The sequence below is a fragment of the Macaca thibetana genome, chromosome 7 (genome assembly GCF_024542745.1).
Source record: "Macaca thibetana thibetana isolate TM-01 chromosome 7, ASM2454274v1, whole genome shotgun sequence".
Taxonomy (NCBI): Eukaryota; Metazoa; Chordata; class Mammalia; order Primates; family Cercopithecidae; genus Macaca; species Macaca thibetana.
In genome coordinates, this window is record NC_065584.1 from 39381471 (window position 1) to 39400044 (window position 18574).

Below are 18574 nucleotides of genomic sequence, written 5' to 3' on the forward strand. Positions count from 1 at the left end.
GAATGGAACTTTCGGAACTTATGCAAATTGACCAGAGTTACAAAGTCATCCCATCCCGGTGTGTTTCTCATTTTCACTGGTTAGCACACACTTCTGATTTTGTATAACTTTGTGTGGAGAGAGGCGGAGAGAGCAAGAGACACACAGACAAGACCAGAAGTGTACCCAGAGTGAGAAAGAGAAAACATACAGGGAGGAAAGGCTCCTGCAGGTATGCCGGAGTATCAGTGCTAAGATTTATTAAAGATCCTCTCGACTGTGTTGAATCTAGGGCAACATGAGCAACGCAGCCATTCTTCCTACTCTGTAAGTCAGAATTAAACCCCATCAGTGGGTGAATGCTCCTGACCTTCAGACCTACCTCATGATCTTATATGCTAGAGCTGGAAAAAACTTCGGCAATCTTCTATTCATCCAACCTGTCATGTAACAGAAGAAACTGAGACCCAAAGTGATCAAAAGGGCCTGCCCAACACCACAGTTAATAACACAATGGCATAGCTGATACAACGAATGCTTGAAACAAAACAGAGCAATTTATACATGCATGTGCACATGTGTGTGCGTAAATCATAGGAACTTAACAACCATTGTAATATATTTGAATGGCTATAAATGTTCTAAGACATTGTCCGTTTTAATCCACTAATAAAAAACCTTCATTATAGACTTTAGGAATATGTTTATATAGCCTCTTTATCTGCTCAGCTATACAAAACAAATCTAGAAAAATCAATTATTTCCATTCTTTCTTGGATTTCTGGGAGGATAAGCTGGTAACTCTTCCTTTGTTATGAACACGACGTCAGGGGTGTCTTGTGGCAGTTATACTGCAGCCCCAAAGCAATTTCTTTTCTATGTTTTTTGTTCTTCTTTTTTGCTTGAGATAAACCAGGAAGGCAGCACAAAGAAAAGTACTCACTGGTTTTCAAATAAGGAAGCAGTTTACTCGATTCTGGTCTCCGCAGAGCTGAATAAGTGTGTGTGTGTGATAATTATAACAATTTTTTAACAATGTTCATAGGTGCTTTATATGATTCTTATGGTCACTGTTCTTCCGAAGTATTTACTGTTATATTCATTCAGCATTTATTTACTGGCTAGTATGTGTCTAGAACTTTGCTAGTCACCAGATGACAACATGGATACAAAAAGAATATGACACGGTCCTGTCTTTAAAATCTGCCAATTTAGGCAGAAAAACATGAAAAGTAAAATTAATTTTCTAGACTTTTTCCTTATATAGTTGAGCAGATAGAGTGGCCACAGAGGAAAAACAGAGAGTGAGACCATAGGCAAGCAGCTTCTGTGAAAGAGGCAGTCTTTAAATAAGCCTCGAAGGAGTGGATGTGGGACGAGAAGCAGCAGAAGTGAAAAAGAGAAGCGCTGTTCTCAAGTGAGCTGTCTCTGCACAGGCCTGGAGCTGGGCCTGGGGAGGGGCAGGCCAAAGGCAGCACGCTTGGCATACGAGCTTCACCTAAGATACCGGCAGAAACTAAATTTGAATAGAAAGGAAATGACAGATTATGAAGGGTTAAAATCATTAACTTTATCCAGGGGTGTTTTGAAAACCCGTCTACCCAAAGGGAGGAAATAAAAAAACAAGCCACCTGATTTTTAGCATTTGCTGATTTCCATGGTATAAATACTTTCGCCATGGCTGATTTCAAGCTAACAAACCCCAAATCCCTAAATATGTTAAAATCAGCTTACTGATTTTAGGTCATTCTCAGAAAAAAACATACAAAAAAACAACAAAAAAGAAACAAACAGACAAAAAAATCTTCTCTAAGATTTCTGAGTAGGAGAGCAACAGAGTAGAACGAGGCCAGACGGGGAAGTTCAGTTTGGTAGTGGCAGAATGTAAACTGTAGAGGCTAGAGCTGGGAAGGCCAATCTGGATGTTACTACAATAATCCAACTGGGAGTTTAGTAAATCAGCTGACCACAACACACATTACAAAAAAGAGGGGACAAAGGAATGATATATGCGGAAAGAAGTACTAAGCAGACTTGATGACAACAGTTTCAGGGGGAGGAATACTCCATGATGCAGGTCTTCAGCCTCGCTAATGGGGGTTCTGATGATGTATCCCTGAACTCAGAAGGAAGGTACACAAAGCATTGTACAGTGTTCATAAATAAGCCACTCGTTTTCACTCCTTAAGCCACCACTAAGAAGCAGAGGTGTGGTTCTTGCAATTTCTAAGACCATAACGCAAAGCTGCTCTGCAGAAGACCATCTGGGCAGTCAGTCAGTAGCCTTGCTAGGCCTAAAAGTCTCCCATAGTCCATCATGAACAATTCTCAGAAAGTGGAAAGGGCGGAGAGGCCTGGAAGAGCTCTGCATGTCTACCCAGGCCCATAGCATTCTGCATGAAAGATATTAGACTACAAGGAGAACAACTCAGAATTGTCAAGTAAGCACTTTCAATAAAACTAGAAACCACCCTCTGGTTTACTGGTGTTATTTCCCCAGCTACGTAAAGCTTATTGCCATCGAAACCATAGCCAGCCTGACCTTTGCTAGCAGGGGAGGGTGGAGAAAATTTTGCAGATTTACCAGCATGGAGATTTTTTTCTTAATCTTCTGTAAAGCTGATCAAGAATGTCATATCTCTGGCACATGAAACTGATGTATGCTTTTTAGTCCAAAGGAACTCAGCACAAACAAAAGGCTAAATTGCTAGGGGACCACTGGGAAAGCCAATCTTTGAGTATCAGTCTCAAAAACAAAGTCATTTAACAATTCATCAGCCCTCATACTAAGGACCTGAAATAGCCCACAGAGGAGTGACTGGCCTCCAAATGGAGCTCACTTATAGACGCAGGGCAAGAGACTCCCCAGTATAAGAGATCGGATGCCAGGAAAGGTGGTCAAACCTAAATCAACAGGCTCTGGCTGGGTTCACTGGCCAAGGCCTATTAGCCATATCTCCCAGCTCTCAACAGGAGGTGGAAAGGCAGTGGGGCTGTATGTCAGTGTCAAGTTTCAGCTTCTCCAGGACAGATTCCTTACCTTCAGACAGGGACAAATCATCAGTTGGAGACACCAGGTCTGCCTGAGAAGCCAGGGCTCCACTCAGATGGGTTGTAATCTGATTCGTCAAGATAACCTGTGAACAGACAGGGAGAGGGGAGGGGCAAGGGAGAAGAAAGACAGGGAAGACCAAATTAATTATTAGAGCTATCAAAAGGCAGACTTTGGTTTAGGAGAAGACTGATAAATACACAGGTAGGAAAACCCCAGCCCTGACTTTCACCAGCTTTATCTTTAGGCCAGAATATCTGGCAAGGCCTAGCAGTTATTCAAAACCCAGAAAACTGAGGAAATAGACTGACTTTTTTCAGAGTAAAACCTCTATCAATTCATTCTAAATGCTGAGTAAGTTGGGATTGAGGGGTGTTATCATATTAGTTAAATAATAGGCAGCTAACCACAATTAAATGCACATGTACACATTTGAACAGACTTTAATTTTCAAAATTATATCCGCCAGCTGCAGTGGCTCATGCCTGTAATTCCAGCAGTTTGGGAGGCTGAGGCAGGAGGATCACCTGAGGTCAGGAGTTCGAGACCAGCCTGACCAAATGGAGAAACCCAGTCTCTACTAAAAATACAAAATTAGTCGGGCGTGGTGGCACATGCCTGTAGTCCCAGTTACTCTATGCAGGAGGCTGAGGCAGGAGAATCGCTTGAACCCGAGAGGCAGAGGTTGTGGTGAGCCAAGATTGCACCATTGCACTCCAACCTGGGCAACAAGAGTGACATTCTGTCTAAAAATAAATAAATTAATTAAAATAAATTAAAAATAAAATAAAATAAAATTGCAACCACAACCTAAGATATTACTGGTGTTGAATAACATTAATAATTTAAATTTTGGGGCCAAGCACATGGCTCATACCTGTAATCCCAGCACTTTGGGAGGCTGAGGTGGGCGGATTTCCTGAGGTCAGAAGTTCGAGACCAGTCTGGCCAACATGGTGAAACCCTTTCTCTACTAAAAATACAAAAATTAGCCGGGTGTCGTGGCTGGCGCCTGTAGTCTTAGCTACTCAGGAGGCTATGACAGGAGAATTGCTTGAACCCAGGAGGCTAAGGTTGCAGTGAGCTGAGATCGTGCCATTGTACTCCAGCCTGGGCAACAAGAGCGAAACTCCGTCTCAAACAAACAAATAAATAAAATAAAATAAAATTTGGATGCCTGTGGCTTCTTTGCTTGTTATCGTTAAAAGTCAGAGTTTTATTTGCAAATTTGTGATATAGGAATGAATGAGTTTCACTCTAAAGAAATAACACTCCTCTTTGAAATAGTTAAATTCTAACAAAAGAAGTCTCATTATGTATTTAAGAAACAAATTAGCATAAACCTACCTATACAAAATAAAGTTCATAACATTTAAGATCCCTGGAAAGGACTTTAAAACTATCTAACTCATGTAATCGAATGTCACACAAATTTTCAAATTTGGTATGGTCAAGAAACTATTCCTAAAAAATCCTCATTTGTAAAGTCTACCTTATCGTTTAGAAGCCTAGAGGAAGAATAAATACAGATTCTTTTCTGGAAAATAATAACATAATGAATACTATAATCATTTTCCAAGGTTTAGATGTTCTCATGGTGGGAAGAAACTATGAGCATCTTGGTCACTCAGAGGCAATGTCCCTTCTGCAAGGGGCATTAGGCATTTAGTGCACAATTCAGTGCTTGGAATATTTGTCTAGCTGGACTGTGCTGGTCTGAACCAAGGGTCAGCTATGGTTTTGTTGCCACCCCGATTTGAACAGAAAGGGAAGTTGCCCCCATTCTTTATTATCCAGCTTTTCAGCCACACCTCTGTCACTGTATCCTGAATGGACCAGTGACACATTATAAATCCTATATCAATGGCAGCTTAATTGAGGGCTGAGAGGGAGTGGGACGGCAAGGTCAGGTAAAGAAATGAAGTACTCGAATAGTAAAGACAACCTTTTAAGTTCTGTGTGCCCACTGGGCTTGTGAGTCTCTAGTCACTCTGCAGCAATAATCAGATATTGCAGGATTCCACTCAGTATTTGCTAATCTTATCTCTCATATTCTTTTGTATTGCTACTTTCCATCGACCAGTGAGAATCACCTAAGATATGTCTTTAATTAAAATGGCTGGAAATGGTCAAGTAGCCTCCTTGAAACAACTGTTCAGCTATACGAGTATAAATAAGGAATTGTGTTCATCGCTGTCTTTTTTTTTTCGAGACAGGGTCTCACTCTGTGGCCCAGTCTGGAGTGCAATGGCATGATCTCAGTTCACTGCAAACTCTGCCTCCTAGGTTCAAGCAATTCTCCTGCCTCAGCTTCCCAGGTAGCTGGGATTATAGGCATGAGCCACCATGCCTGGTCATTTCTCTTTTATAATATAGGGTATGAGCTTTGGAGTTTAGTAAAACTGGGTTCAAATTCTGATTTTGACCTTGTGTACCTTTGAGCTTCATTTGTTCCCAGGTAAAATAATATCTATTTCATAGAATTTTTATGAGAATTAAATGAGATAATCAATGCAAGATACTTAAAATATCTGACACATAGTAAATATTCAATAAATAGAAGTAATTGTTGTTATTGTTACTATTTCCTTCAGAATGAGGATATACAGGTTAATAAATCAGTATATGCCATAGGCACCAGACAGTTGGTTCTAACAATAGAACACTAAATCACAATTTTCTATATCAGGATATACTTTGGTACCTGATCATTTCTACCTATTTTAGTCCTTCCTAAGTTTTATTTAATTGCAAAGAATTTGTATAAAAATCTTAGTAAGAAAAATATAGTTATTATTTAAATCAAGGCCAATAAGATACTGACATTACTCTGAAAATACTATGTGCTTTATCTACCAATGAACTGAATACTGCATTTGTCTATCTTAGTAAAAAAAAAAAAAAAAGTGGAACTTCTGAGAGATCTAAATATGTCAGCTCTAATATATTTGTGTTTCTTTCTTTCTTTCTTTTTTTTTTTTTTTTTTTTTTTTGAGACGGACTCTTACTCTGTCGCCCAGGCTGGAGTGCAGTAGCGCAATCTTGGCTCACTGCAAACTCTGCCTCCTGGGTTCATGCCATTCTCCTGCCTCAGCCTCCCAAATAGCTGGGACTACAGGCACCCACCACCATGCTTGGCTAATTTTTTGTATTTTTAGTAGAGATGGGTTTCACCGTGTTAGCCAGCATGGTCTCTATCTCCCGACTTTGTGATCCACCCGCCTCAGCCTCCCAAAGTACTGGGATTACAGGTGTGATTTTGTGATTCTTTTAAATGATGGCTTGGTGAAAATGATTGGGACTCCAATGATATGGTTAATAGTAATGAGAAAAAAATTCTTACTTAACCCTACCATACAAAGCATGTCACCATATACATGGGGGAAATCAAGATATAAAGGTACTGTATGTCTCTAGAAACTTACAAATTCAGTGATAAGGCACTGACTAAAATATTTAGACCACTTTTCCTCAACTTTATTCTCACTTCACTGGTTCTGTAATGGAAACTTGTACTGAGATGATGGTTTTATTGTACAGAACTAATGAAATGCTATCTTACAGAACCTAAAACTGAACTACAGATGTACCTCAAAAGATACCCAGCATCATTTCCACTTCTGGTGAAAGAGCAGATGGGGAAGAAAATATGCACTCCCCAATGGCGAAAGAACAAGCTCCTAACTGATTTTGCTAATAATCCTCTCCCTTTTAATTACGAATCTTAAAGCCAAATCGCCAAAGGGATACATAGCAACCAAACTCAGGGCTTTGCTAATCATGCCATCTTACTGAATTGTTGTGGTTTTCTAAATCTATTTTCAGCAAAAAGGACAGAATGAAAACATTTCCCAAAGCATTGATTACAATCCTCACAACTTGGGCAGAAGACTATAGTGTATTTTCCTCTGAGGCAATCAGGAGACTTGAAACTATACTTTTAAAATAACATATGAAATACTATTACAAGTTATAAACAGACTCTTAACACAATCTGGTTTCTAACTGACACTTCATGGGGTTTTCCTGCTGCTTTGCTCCATGGAAAAGACTGAGTCTTCTGATGCTCAGCACTAAATTTGTGTAAGAGCAATTTGCACAGTGTTTAGGACAAGGGCTTCGGAATCAGACCTGAACTTAGATCCTGGGCTCTACCATTTACTCGCTGTGTGACGTGGGGCAAGATTCATAATCTCTCTGGGGATGATAATACTTAGCTCACATGGTTCTGAGGATTCATTCAGCTGGATAATGCATAGGAAGTCCTTAGCACAGTACCCGGCCTACGGAAAATGTTACCCCATCACTCTCATTAGTTAACCTTTGCTGATTTATACCTTGCTTGTTTAGCTATAAAACCCATGCCTGATTCCCTTTTATATAGCATATAGCCCACTGCTGACAAATAACAAATATTTGCTGTCAATATGTTCAAAAGCAATAAAAATTTAATTGAAAGTAAATGGGCTATTTTTGCTATTTCCCTAAAATATGGCTTATTGAAAACACACAACACACCCCCAGTACCACCAATTACAATGCAAGACCAGAGTGGGGTTCTTGGGCAAAGGAAAAGATAGATATTTTTAATGGTCATGATTAGGTCTGAAGCCAGGAATAGACAGAATCCAACTTAATCAGTTTCTCTTGAGGAAGAAGAATATCATCCACCTACTAGAAGAATAAGAAACCCTATAAAAAGTAACTTCTGTCTCAGCTCAGCTTTATATCAGAGAACGCTTACTCCCAAGCTTCTTTGCATTGCCCTCTTGACTGTAGGTTGCTTACAGAGGTGCACCTGTATAGGAAATGGCCCCTCATATAGTGTCACATAGACCTTGAGTCCCATTTTTAATGCTTTCCCACAAGGAAAAATGGGGAGAGATTTCTCCCTTCAAAAGCCATGCCCCCAGGTGCCCAGTTTTCCTTTGTGTTACATAGTTTCTCTAAATGCATCTTACTCAACCCTTCTGTGTACTCCAGTCAAATATCTACACTCAGATTAAGAGAAAAATTAAGATCTTTAAAAAAGAAATACAGAGTATAGATTCATAAACCACCCAGTAGGTCCTCCTTTCATAGCCAGCAGGGCATATAAGCTAGAGAAAAGAGATAAAGAGGAACCAGTTAAAGATGGGATGAACTGGTAAGGCAGAAGGCTGGGAAATCCATGTCATTTTGGTCAGAAGGCAGAGGCTCCTGGCCAGGAAAACCCAACCAACACACACACTAACAAAAATACATGACTTATTTCCACTAAGTATTTAAAAAGTAGCTTAAGGCAGCAAATACCTTGGGTTAAGAGAGAATAAGCAGAATGAGCTGGTCATTAGTCAGGGGACTAGGCCAACTGAGCCCAACTTTCTGCCAGTCTATGTGCCCAATGCAGACCCTCTTCCTTCAGCTGACTCATCTTTCTTCAGCTGGGCTATGACTAGACTATACCCAGGCTACACACCTACCCTCTGCTCAAGCTTAATGTTCCTGGCCTTTAAGGGCCAATGTATATGTCAATTCTAACCTACTCTACATTGAAGGTTAGAAATATCTTTGGTGGGGTGGAAGGGGAGGGGGCTCCATGAGTAGCCATTTTGTATACTGGAACCTTCCATGAGTACTAGAATGCATAGGTGGAGAGAAAATTGGATAGCTCTGGAGACCTGAGTGGGAAATGGCCAGGCCTGAAGGCACAACCTTTGATGGAAAACAGCTCATTTTACCTGACTTTTGGTGGGGGACAAAGAAGAGGGAGTTTGTGGTCAGCCAGGGAAAGAATAGGTTAGAATGTGATATCTGGTCCTGTTTGGTCAGCATAAGAGATATTCATGATCAGCAAAAAAATTACTTAATATTTAAAAGTCAGATTTTTTTAAGGACCCAAGAATCTGACAAATGCCATCACTGAGCTTTCTGTGGGCGCAGCTGAGAGGCAAATTTTATAATCCCCATTTTCCACCAAGTGAACTGGAGTCACCTGTCTAAGACCAATAGTACAGATGAGTCGAAGGCATGCAGGCTTTCCTGCCTGCTCTCCTTCCTAAGGCAACATGGGACACAGGAGAAGAGAGAGAAACTCTCAGCTCAGACCTACTGACAGGTGACTTTCCAGGCCTTAATGTCATGGTCTAGAGGATTCCACCTATAAAAGTAGTAAGCAAAGAAATCTAATATCCAGAAATTCACTGAAAGATGGTCAAGATGCTATACTGTAACAAGATCAATCTTGTGATAAAAGTCTTTTCAGACTCTGCTAATAAATACCATAAATCAAGTAGGTCAATGGCTTCCGCTTCTATGAAAGTCAAGTATGTGAGGCAATCTTATATGAATTCTGACAAATTTTTGGTGGTTTTCAGTGGCCCTTGATAACATGCGGTTATCATTTCCGACGCCCATGGGAAGTTTTGAAACTAAAACTTTTCATGGAACTCATGTTTCTGTGCAACAGAGTTGAAGGGGTAGGCTGAGCTAGAGGATTCATGAAGCAACCTCAGGCATCTCAGGGGCATTTCTAGCCCATAAAAACACCTGCTTCCTCCTCCTGCCCACTCCCTGGCAGAAACCTGCCACAATTTAACACACATCAGGAAGTTTCAAAGGCACTTTAACTGGGCCAGGATGGCGAGGTCCAGTGATAGTCCGTACTGACACTTTTAGCTCTCAAGTAAACAGCAGCCCCTGGATAATCTGGGTGGCCAGAGAGAGAGAGATGCAAGAAGAGAATGTGGGTGCTGAGTCTACTCACCAACCCACCTGGCACTAAATCCAATGCTTTCAAAGTGACGAGGCTCTGCCTTTCATCAGCTCTGAAGGCATAGTTAATCTTTTTTTCCTTTTTGTACTAAAAATGGTCTCTCTGCTTAAGGCACTGCTTTAAGAATGTTACTTTTGTATCTGAAGTGATTCTAATTGCCATACATGACAGTGACCTAGCCTTTCTATCCAAACAGAGGCTTGGGATAAGTCAGAAATTCAAGTTTTAATCCTGGCTCTGTTAAGGGTTACTGAATGCCTTGCTTTTAAGGAGACAGAGACCGGAACTTTCCTGTGAGAAACTGTTCAGGTCCATTGAGTCCTTTCATCACCAAGGTTTGAGAGAAAGGCCTGGAGTGGTTTTCCCCATGCTGTCCTCCTGCTCCCCAACCATGACGGTGTCTGCCCCAACCTGTCTGCTGTGGTAGGAGCTGGAGGTGAGAAGGAGACAAAAGGAAGAAAGAGAATAAGGAAAGCAATGAGGGCAAGAGGCAGAAGGAAGAGAGTGAGAATAGGGCAGGTCTAGAAAGGCCACGCTCCCAGACGCATGCCTCTCCCCATCCCAAACCCTTCCTGTCCACTTCCAGCTTTGTAAAGAGATACCCAATATTTGTTACAGAGTTGGAGCGTCACAAAAACAAATCTGGTTTTACTATTTGCTGGCTTAGTTTTGCCATGCTCTGGAAAATCAAAAATCATTCCATGATTAAAAACAAAAACAAAAACAAAAACAAACTTTTATCTTAGCTTCAACTCAGAAAATATCAACTGGCAGTTCTAGAGTAAAAACAGAGAAGGTTTCAATATTCCGGCCTGTCACTTCCATCTTGAAGGACTGCACAACAGTTGTTTTCTGGGAAAATCTGAAAGGCTGTGGGAAACTTTTCTTGTGAAATATTTGTCGAGAAGAGGCCAAACTTCAATTTGGCTTGAAGAAAACATGGGTGTGGGAGTCAGAGTCAGGCAGCCTTTTATTTCTGGCTCTGTCACTAACCTGCTGTGCAATTCTGGGAAATTCTCCTAACCTCTCTGTACCTAAAAGTGTTGAGTCCACAAAAGATATGCAGAGAATGAATGTATTACAACTGTTAATGTAGCAGCCTGCTTAGAATAAATGTTTCATATATTTCACTCACATTAGGATGAGTGCTGTACTCAAAATTCCACCTTTGCATTGCTTATCTTCAACCTTAAGAAACCCATCCTACACAGAACCAATTGGCAGTGGCCGAGGAAAAGGGGATGGAAAAAGGGATGAAGGAGCAACTTGAAATAATTTGTGCTTATGGTGAGAATACTTTCAATCTTAATAAATTCACACCTCTTATTATCAGCCTTGAGGAAAACTCTCTTCTGTAGATTTCACTGTGAAATCCATAGGCAACGCTAGAGAAACACTCTGCCTAGAAGGGGAGCCCCTAAAGAAGAGAGTGGCTCAGTCTGAGGGAACGCAGAAGGAGGAGGTGAAAAAATCTCCTCAGCTTTGCACAAGCACACACTCACTCAATCACAGAGGGGGCTGGCGCAAGTAGTGCTTCCGTTCTACTTCTGACCACTGAGTTCAGAAAAAATGCATTGAAGTAGAATTGTGTCTGTCATTTGGCAAAAGTAAACACACAAGATAACCATGTGGCTCCCTAAGGCAGCTTTCTTTTTGGCCTACTTCTCCTGGGGTGTATATGCAAGGGCATGCAGTGGAAACTGTGGGCCGGCAGCTACCGTGCCATAGACATAGGTGTGGAGAGCTCTGGTTCCACTGCCGGCTGCTCCACTGGCCCCAGTGGGCTGAGGTTAGCACGTGTTGGTTCCGGATCTCAGATGGGGCCGGCAGTTGTAAAGAGGCCACAAACAGCAAGCTAGTATGCTGTTTCCACCTTCAGCCCAACCCCGGCAGCATCCTGTGAGTGATCTTGGGCCCACTGCAGGAAATAACACGCACAATTGGTGAACTGTGACAATGCAGCCACAGTGGCTTCCAATGGTGTATTCGCCAACTGTGTGCGATTTTGCAGTTAGCATGAGGCCCAAAAAGTCTCTGGCCAGCTAGAACCTGGAAGAGAACAAGGCCAGTGGTCAGATGACTCTGAGGTTCACATGGATATGGAAGAAACTATCCTACCAGCCTTCTGCTGCACTGTACATATCCTGTGGCCAAGTTGTTTTGGCGTCTAGCTGGGTATCCTTGTCTGCTACCTGATCACTGCCCACTGAGTACCATAGAAAGGCAGAGGAGGTGAATTTCCAGCAGCCCCCCGAGTTTCTGCTGACCTTTTTCGGTGTTTTTATTACTTGTGGTGCTTTCTATTCATGTGTACGCCTGGGCTCTGGGGATTCCCCTCCCTTTGATTTGCAAGGAGGATTAGAAAGACACAGCTTTGTGATCAGTCCCTCACAGACGGCTGGTATTAAGTGATTTCCCCTTCTTAGACTCATTTGAGACCAAGAAAACAGTTCTGTTGAGTCACTTGCTCCTTGGAGGTATGAAAATATGGCATTTGGGGATGTCCAACCTGATAAATACCAACATTGATACCCTTCAGCCTCAGTTACACTTCCAGTGGCTTACAGTAGAGCAGAGTTGAAGCAGAGGAGCCTTGGGTGCCGCCCAGCCTCTGAGAAACCTCCAGTGGAGGGTGAGCAACTCTGGGCTTACTGCTTATATTTCTGTGCTGCCAGCACAAATGACATCCTAACCACCAAGGGTTCTCCAAACTCAGTGCCTGGAGAGGTGCAACCAATTCTATCTCCAGAGTGAATCTGTAGCATAAAATGGGAGCAAAGGCCACTCACTATGTGTTCAAACAGAGGTCACGAGGTCTGCTTAGGAACAAATTTCCAAGTCAGCCACCTCATCAGATATGCTCTTGAACAAAAGTTATTTATTTGATGTCCTCAAGGAAGGGACATTGTGTAAGGTGTTATTTTTAAAAGGAGGGGTGGGGGCAGCTGAAGCAATGCTGTCTGTGTCTGTACTTAAAGAAATGACATGAATATAGACACAGAATAATAACCTACAATTAAACAGAGTCAACACAGGAGAGACACATAAGAAAAACAGGCCCAGAACAAATACATTGAAATGGCTAAATATTTACATGGTAAGTAGGGGCAGGCTTCCTCCCATGGTGATGCCCTTGGAGTGATCTTCCATCATGGTTACTAACATTCAAACTCCCAATCATGTGGTACAAGCCCGTTAAAAAGGATGTCCTGAGGCTGGGCACGGAGGCTCACACCTGTAATCCCAGCACTTTGGGAGGCCGAGGCGGGTGGATCACCAGAGGTCAGGAGTTCAAGACCAGCCTAGTCAATATGGTGAAACCCTGTCTCTACTAAAAATACAAAAAATTAGGTGTGGTAGTGGGCGCCTGTAATCCCAGCTACTCAGGAGGCTGAGGCAGGAGAATCGCTTGAACCCAGGAGGTGCAGGTTACAGTGAGCTAAGATCACGCCATTGTATTCCAGCCTAGGCAACAAGAGCAAAACTCCATCTCAAAAAAAAAAAAAAAAAAAAAGGATGTCCTGGCCAAAGGCAGATCACACTTGAGGCACAAGCCCTACTTCCAGATGTCAAACAGGTTTTTAGTCTCTGATACTGGTTTGGAAATGGCCTCCTGGAACACTGTCCATATGGGAAATGTGAGGCTTTCAGGACTCAGAGTCGCTAGAGAGGATGGCGAGGCATATATGCTGCGCATTGGCTAAACCTGTCCAGTACAACTGCATGTGGGTGCCGGACTATAGTTTTTCTCCCTTAGTTTCAGGTAGCTATTTGTTGCCTCTCATGTGACATCATTAATAAGAATAACCATGTCATTTCACACATATATGGTACTTTATACTTTTCAGGGTTTGTTCACAGAATGGTCTTAGCTGATCCTCAATGCAGAGTGAGGGGAGGTGGGAAGTGACTGAAGCAGCTGTCCTGGGTTAAGAGGGTGGGCTCTGGAGTCAGATCCCCTGGGCTTCCATCTCAGCTCTACTGCCTACTAGTTGTAGATTATTTACTTCACACCTACTCAGGTAGATTATTTTATCTCTCTGCGCCTCACTTTCTTCAACTGTATAATTGGCATAGCAATCCTATCTATTTAAGGATAAATGAGTTAGCATATAAAGCACTTAAGACAGGCCGGGCGCGGTGGCTCAAGCCTGTAATCCCAGCACTTTGGGAGGCCGAGACGGGCAGATCACGAGGTCAAGACCATCCTGGCTAACACGGTGAAACCCTGTCTCCACTAAAAATACAAAAAAGTTAGCCGAGCGTAGTGGTGGGCACCTGTAGTCCCAGCTACTCGGGAGGCTGAGGCAGGAGAATGGCGCGAAATCTCGGCGCCACCGCGCTCCAGCCTGGGTGACAGAGTGAGACTCCATCTCAAATAAATAAATAAATAAATAAATAAATAAATAAATATAAAGCACTTAAGGCAGTGCCTAACACCTAGTAGGTGCCTAACAAATATTAGTATTATCCTTTTACTTATAATTCTATTGAGTTCAATTCTTCCCATAGGAAAACCAAGGTTTACAACATTCTCGTTCTAATTTCTCTATTTCTCATGCTTTACCCACCCCAAATGCCCATTTGAAATAGCCTCCTTTACTCTGTAAGTTTCCATCTTTGAGGGGCCAGTTCAAATCCCACCTCTTCCATGAAACCTTTGCTAACTATTCTAGCCCTAACTTTTCTCTCACTTCTTAATACTCACACTTTATTTCTTTTTCTTATTTATTTATTTATTTTTTTTTTTGAGACAGGCTCTAGCTCTGCCATCCAGACTAAAGTGCAGTAGTGAAATCACGGCTCACTGCAGCCTTGAACTCCTGAGCTCAAGCGCTCCTCCCACCTTAGACGCAAGAGGAGCCGGGAACACAGGCATGCACCACCACATCCGGCTAATGTTTTATTTTTTGTAGAGACAGAGTTTCCCTATGTTGCCCAGGCTGGTCTCAAACTCCAAAGGTCAAGTGATCCTCCTGCCTTGGCCTCCCAAAGTGCTGGGTTTACAGGTGTGAGCCACCTTGCCCTAGATAATACTCTGACTTTAGAATCAATACCAAGTAACTTAGTACAAGACTTTTTATGTCATTTGCGTTATCCTTCTCTCTCTATGGTGCACATTTCATGAGATTTTACGTGTTTCTACATCTCTGACCCTGTTCTAAAGGAGTGAAGGAGGAAGGGAGGAAACTCGGGTTCACTAAGCATTTCCTATGTGTCAGACCCCTACCAATTGCTTGAGATATGTTGGCTTATTTCATCCTCACAACACAGTGAGGTAAACGTTATCATCCTCGCTGTAAAGATGAGGAAACTGAGGTTCGAGAAGTTGAGGCATTTTCTGAGATCAAATAGTTGGCACATGGGAAAGCCAGACTCAGACCAGGTCTGCCTGGCTCTCTAGTCTATACCGCTTCTATCACATAAAAAGGTTCTCAGTACGAAAACTCATGTTCCCATGGATATTTGTGGATTAATTTCCTCAGAATAAGGCATTCACTGATATCAGATTAACCAAGTCCCATTTGTTTAATGCAAAATCATTCATAAAGAAAAAACTGTACAAAATGTTTAAGTATAAAACAAATTTTCAGTGGCAAGAAGAAACCAGTCAACTGTTAGAATTCTGTTTGTTAGAGTTGGACACACTGAGTCTTTAGGTGGGAGGAACCATGCTCCAGTAGGTACGGCAAGGGAAAGGACGCAGACTCCTGGGTTCTATTTCTGTCTTGGCCACCAACCACTCTGCTAATATTTTCACTTCTGCTGAAATGTGATGACGAGAGTTTCAGAAGATTGGTTGTCACATAAGAACAGAATAAGAGCAGGCAGTTAGCTGGTTAAATGAGGAAGAGCCACAAACAACAATGGGATCTGGAATAGGAGTTCACAGGTGGGAACAATTCCATTTGGGCATTTGTCTTCTCAGTTTCACTGCAACGCACAGAAAGCAGCATGGGTCTGGAACCAGTCTTAAATATAAATGATGATGGTACTGTGTTTTCAAACGCATACCTCTAAAACTAAAGGTCTTTAGTTTAAGAAATATTTTCTTGTTTTTCCTATTTGAAATGATATTTGTATTTATTTTTCAGATGGATTACTCTGTACAATGGTAGTGCTAAATAAGAAAAAAAAATTAATTCTTAATATATTTGGGAACCAGCTCATGAGGCGTATTAGTGCCTCTATAACCTGATAGAGGCCCTGGCCTTATGTTAAAGACACAGCTAGGATGGAGGTGGTAGGGCCAGGGGTTTAAAAACGTCTTTGGTCTTTGAAGTCATCTAGACAAGAGGCCAGGCTGTTTAACGACTGGTAACTGAGGAGGATTTATGGCTGTTCCTGCAGTCCTTCAAGGTATACCATGATCCCTTTATAAAAAGGGACACAGAACCTGGAAACACTGACTACCAATCCTACATACCTAAAGTCCCACTGAATTCAGAATCCTGGAGTTCTGAGCAAATCTCGTAGAAGCTGTCCTGCTTCCATCAAGGCCTGGAAAGGGATCACTGCTGAGAACAGATGCCGACATGCTTTGGAATGAGAGGACAAGCAAGCTTTTTTATGTCTGGTTACTGACAACACGGTGTTCCTTCTCACAGACTCCTCCTGCCCTCCCCAGGACCACACTGAAATGACTAAATCTGCCTGTTGGCTCCAGTGAATCCAGTCAAATAAGTCAATTCTCTTTAAGTTTGTGGTCTCAACTCCTTGTTGGTTTATTGCAAAATTAAAGGGCATACAGAGTAGAACCATCAATCAGTAACCAGCAGAGGAATAAGCTCTTTGTGGAATGTACTGAGAAGCAGGAAAGAAGAAAAAATGAAAAAGAAACCTTATGAAATGGTCATTTGTTAGGAGAACAGAGAAAAAAAATCTGCATTTCACATGCAACATCATTTAGGAAAAGTCTTATTAAAGGTTTCCTATCTCACCAGGAGAGCAAGCACAGGAACGCAAACAAAAATCCCTCAAAATGACCTGCCATTTATTAGTGCTGGTTTCTTGTGGGTTTTGCTGTATTCCATAGACACAGCCTGAGATCATGTGGCCCAAGGGCTGGAACAGTGACTCAGCAGGCTCAGGACCAGGGAAAGGAGATGAGAAGCCACTGTTGTTTATTACAAAACAAAACAAACAAATGTAACTGGCTTTTTCAGCCCTCTACCGCAGGCTGACCTTCCCTTAGCACCCCTTTATTTAAAGTACCCAGTGCCATGTCTTACTTGGAATTTTTAACAAATGCAATTTGATCAGGGTGAAAAACTGAAGAGCATTATATAGTCTAGACAAAGAAAACTAACATTTACTGGGTACCCAGTGAGTATCAAACACCATGTTCAGTGCCTTAGTTACAGACCTCCTTTCATCCTCATCATAACCCCATGAGGTAGGTGACATTAGTCCTCTTTTAAGGATAAAGCTATTAAGTGACTTGCCTGGCTTGCAGCAAGCAGCAACATCAATGTGACTACAAAATCACTTCTTTCAAATAGATTCACCATTTCAAGCATGGCACCAGGAAAACTACTGTGTGGCATTCTAAATCATTCTGGAAGAAATGAAATTGGTAGTACTAGAAATAGCATAAGGGTAACTCACCAGCTGTGTCTACCTTGTACATTTTTTTCTCTAGATAAGTTTCTTCTCTAGGGCAACTAGTATTGCCTATTTCACAGGAGAGAAAAGCAAGATGCCAAGAAGTATAGGAAATTTCTGGCACTGGTAGGCAAAAGAGCCAACAGAACACAGCATGCCTCTGGCTAGTTGTGGTGGCTCATGCCTGTAATCCCAACATTTTAGGTGGCCAAGACGGGCAGATCACTTGAGGCCAGGAGTTCAAGACCAGCATGGCCAACATGGCAAAACCCTGTCTCTACCAAAAATACAAAAATTAGCCAGGCATGGTGGCACACGCCTACAGTCCCAGCTATTTGGTAGACTGAGGCACATGAAAGAAGTGCTTGAATCCAGGAGGCAGAGGTTGCAGTGAGCTGAGATCATGCCACTACACTTCAGCCTGGATGACAGAGCGAGACTCTGTCTCAAAAACAAACAAAAAAAACCACACAACATACCTCTGATTCTCACCTGTGGCAAGATGTAGCCTTTGAAATACTATGGTAATAGATAAGAATTATTTATATTGCTTTAAAATAATGAAGGGGCCATATATATAATATACACATTTATATGAATATAAAATTTCATCTGAACATCTTTATCAACATCAATAAGGTATACTTTACATCTCTTTCCATATCAGAGAGAAAAAGTGACTTGCCTAAAGTTTACAGCATACAAATGGGCCTAAACCGAAGTCTGACTCTGTATCTCATGGTCTTTACACTCCTTGATGCTGAAGGGGAGGGCACCTTCCAGAAAGAGGCAGACTGACAGTAAAAGAATAACCTCCATGAGAAAGCTAGGTCTTAACAGCTTTCTGAAATAAGGATGAGCTGCTTGTGAATTGTGATGTCCCATGGAACTGGATCTTGGCTTCTCTTATTTCTCTATATAGGTTTGACTATTAATGATAGCATTAGGACCTATGCTGTCTCTGAGGGTTGTTGTCCATTACCAGTGTGAGGCTCCTTGTAAGTGATGGTTATGGTTTATGAGTAGTGATCCCCTTCATTAATTCAGCCAAAGAGCTCCCAAGAAAGGACTATGGAAGTAAGAAGGGAGAGAAACCCATACCCGGGACTACGTAGGTTCAGGGCGAGATTGCCAAGGAGGTTAAAGAGTAAAGTTTATACTTAAGGTTTCCTTCCCCAACACTC

The 18574-nt window shown here is 41.9% G+C and overlaps 1 protein-coding gene across 7 annotated transcripts in view; it reads right to left on the reverse strand.

Moving 5' to 3' along the window:
• Positions 1-18574, reverse strand: part of RAD51B (RAD51 paralog B) — a 787871-nt gene that overhangs the window by 316881 nt on the left and 452416 nt on the right. For all 7 annotated transcript variants that reach the window (XR_007727250.1, XR_007727251.1, XM_050797048.1 and 4 more), the window contains one exon: positions 3020-3116. Coding sequence is in view for 5 of the 7 variants with exons in the window: in XM_050797048.1 (XP_050653005.1) it covers positions 3020-3116 (97 nt within the window). In the remaining 2 variants the exon portion in view is untranslated. The remainder of the gene's footprint in view (positions 1-3019; positions 3117-18574) is intronic.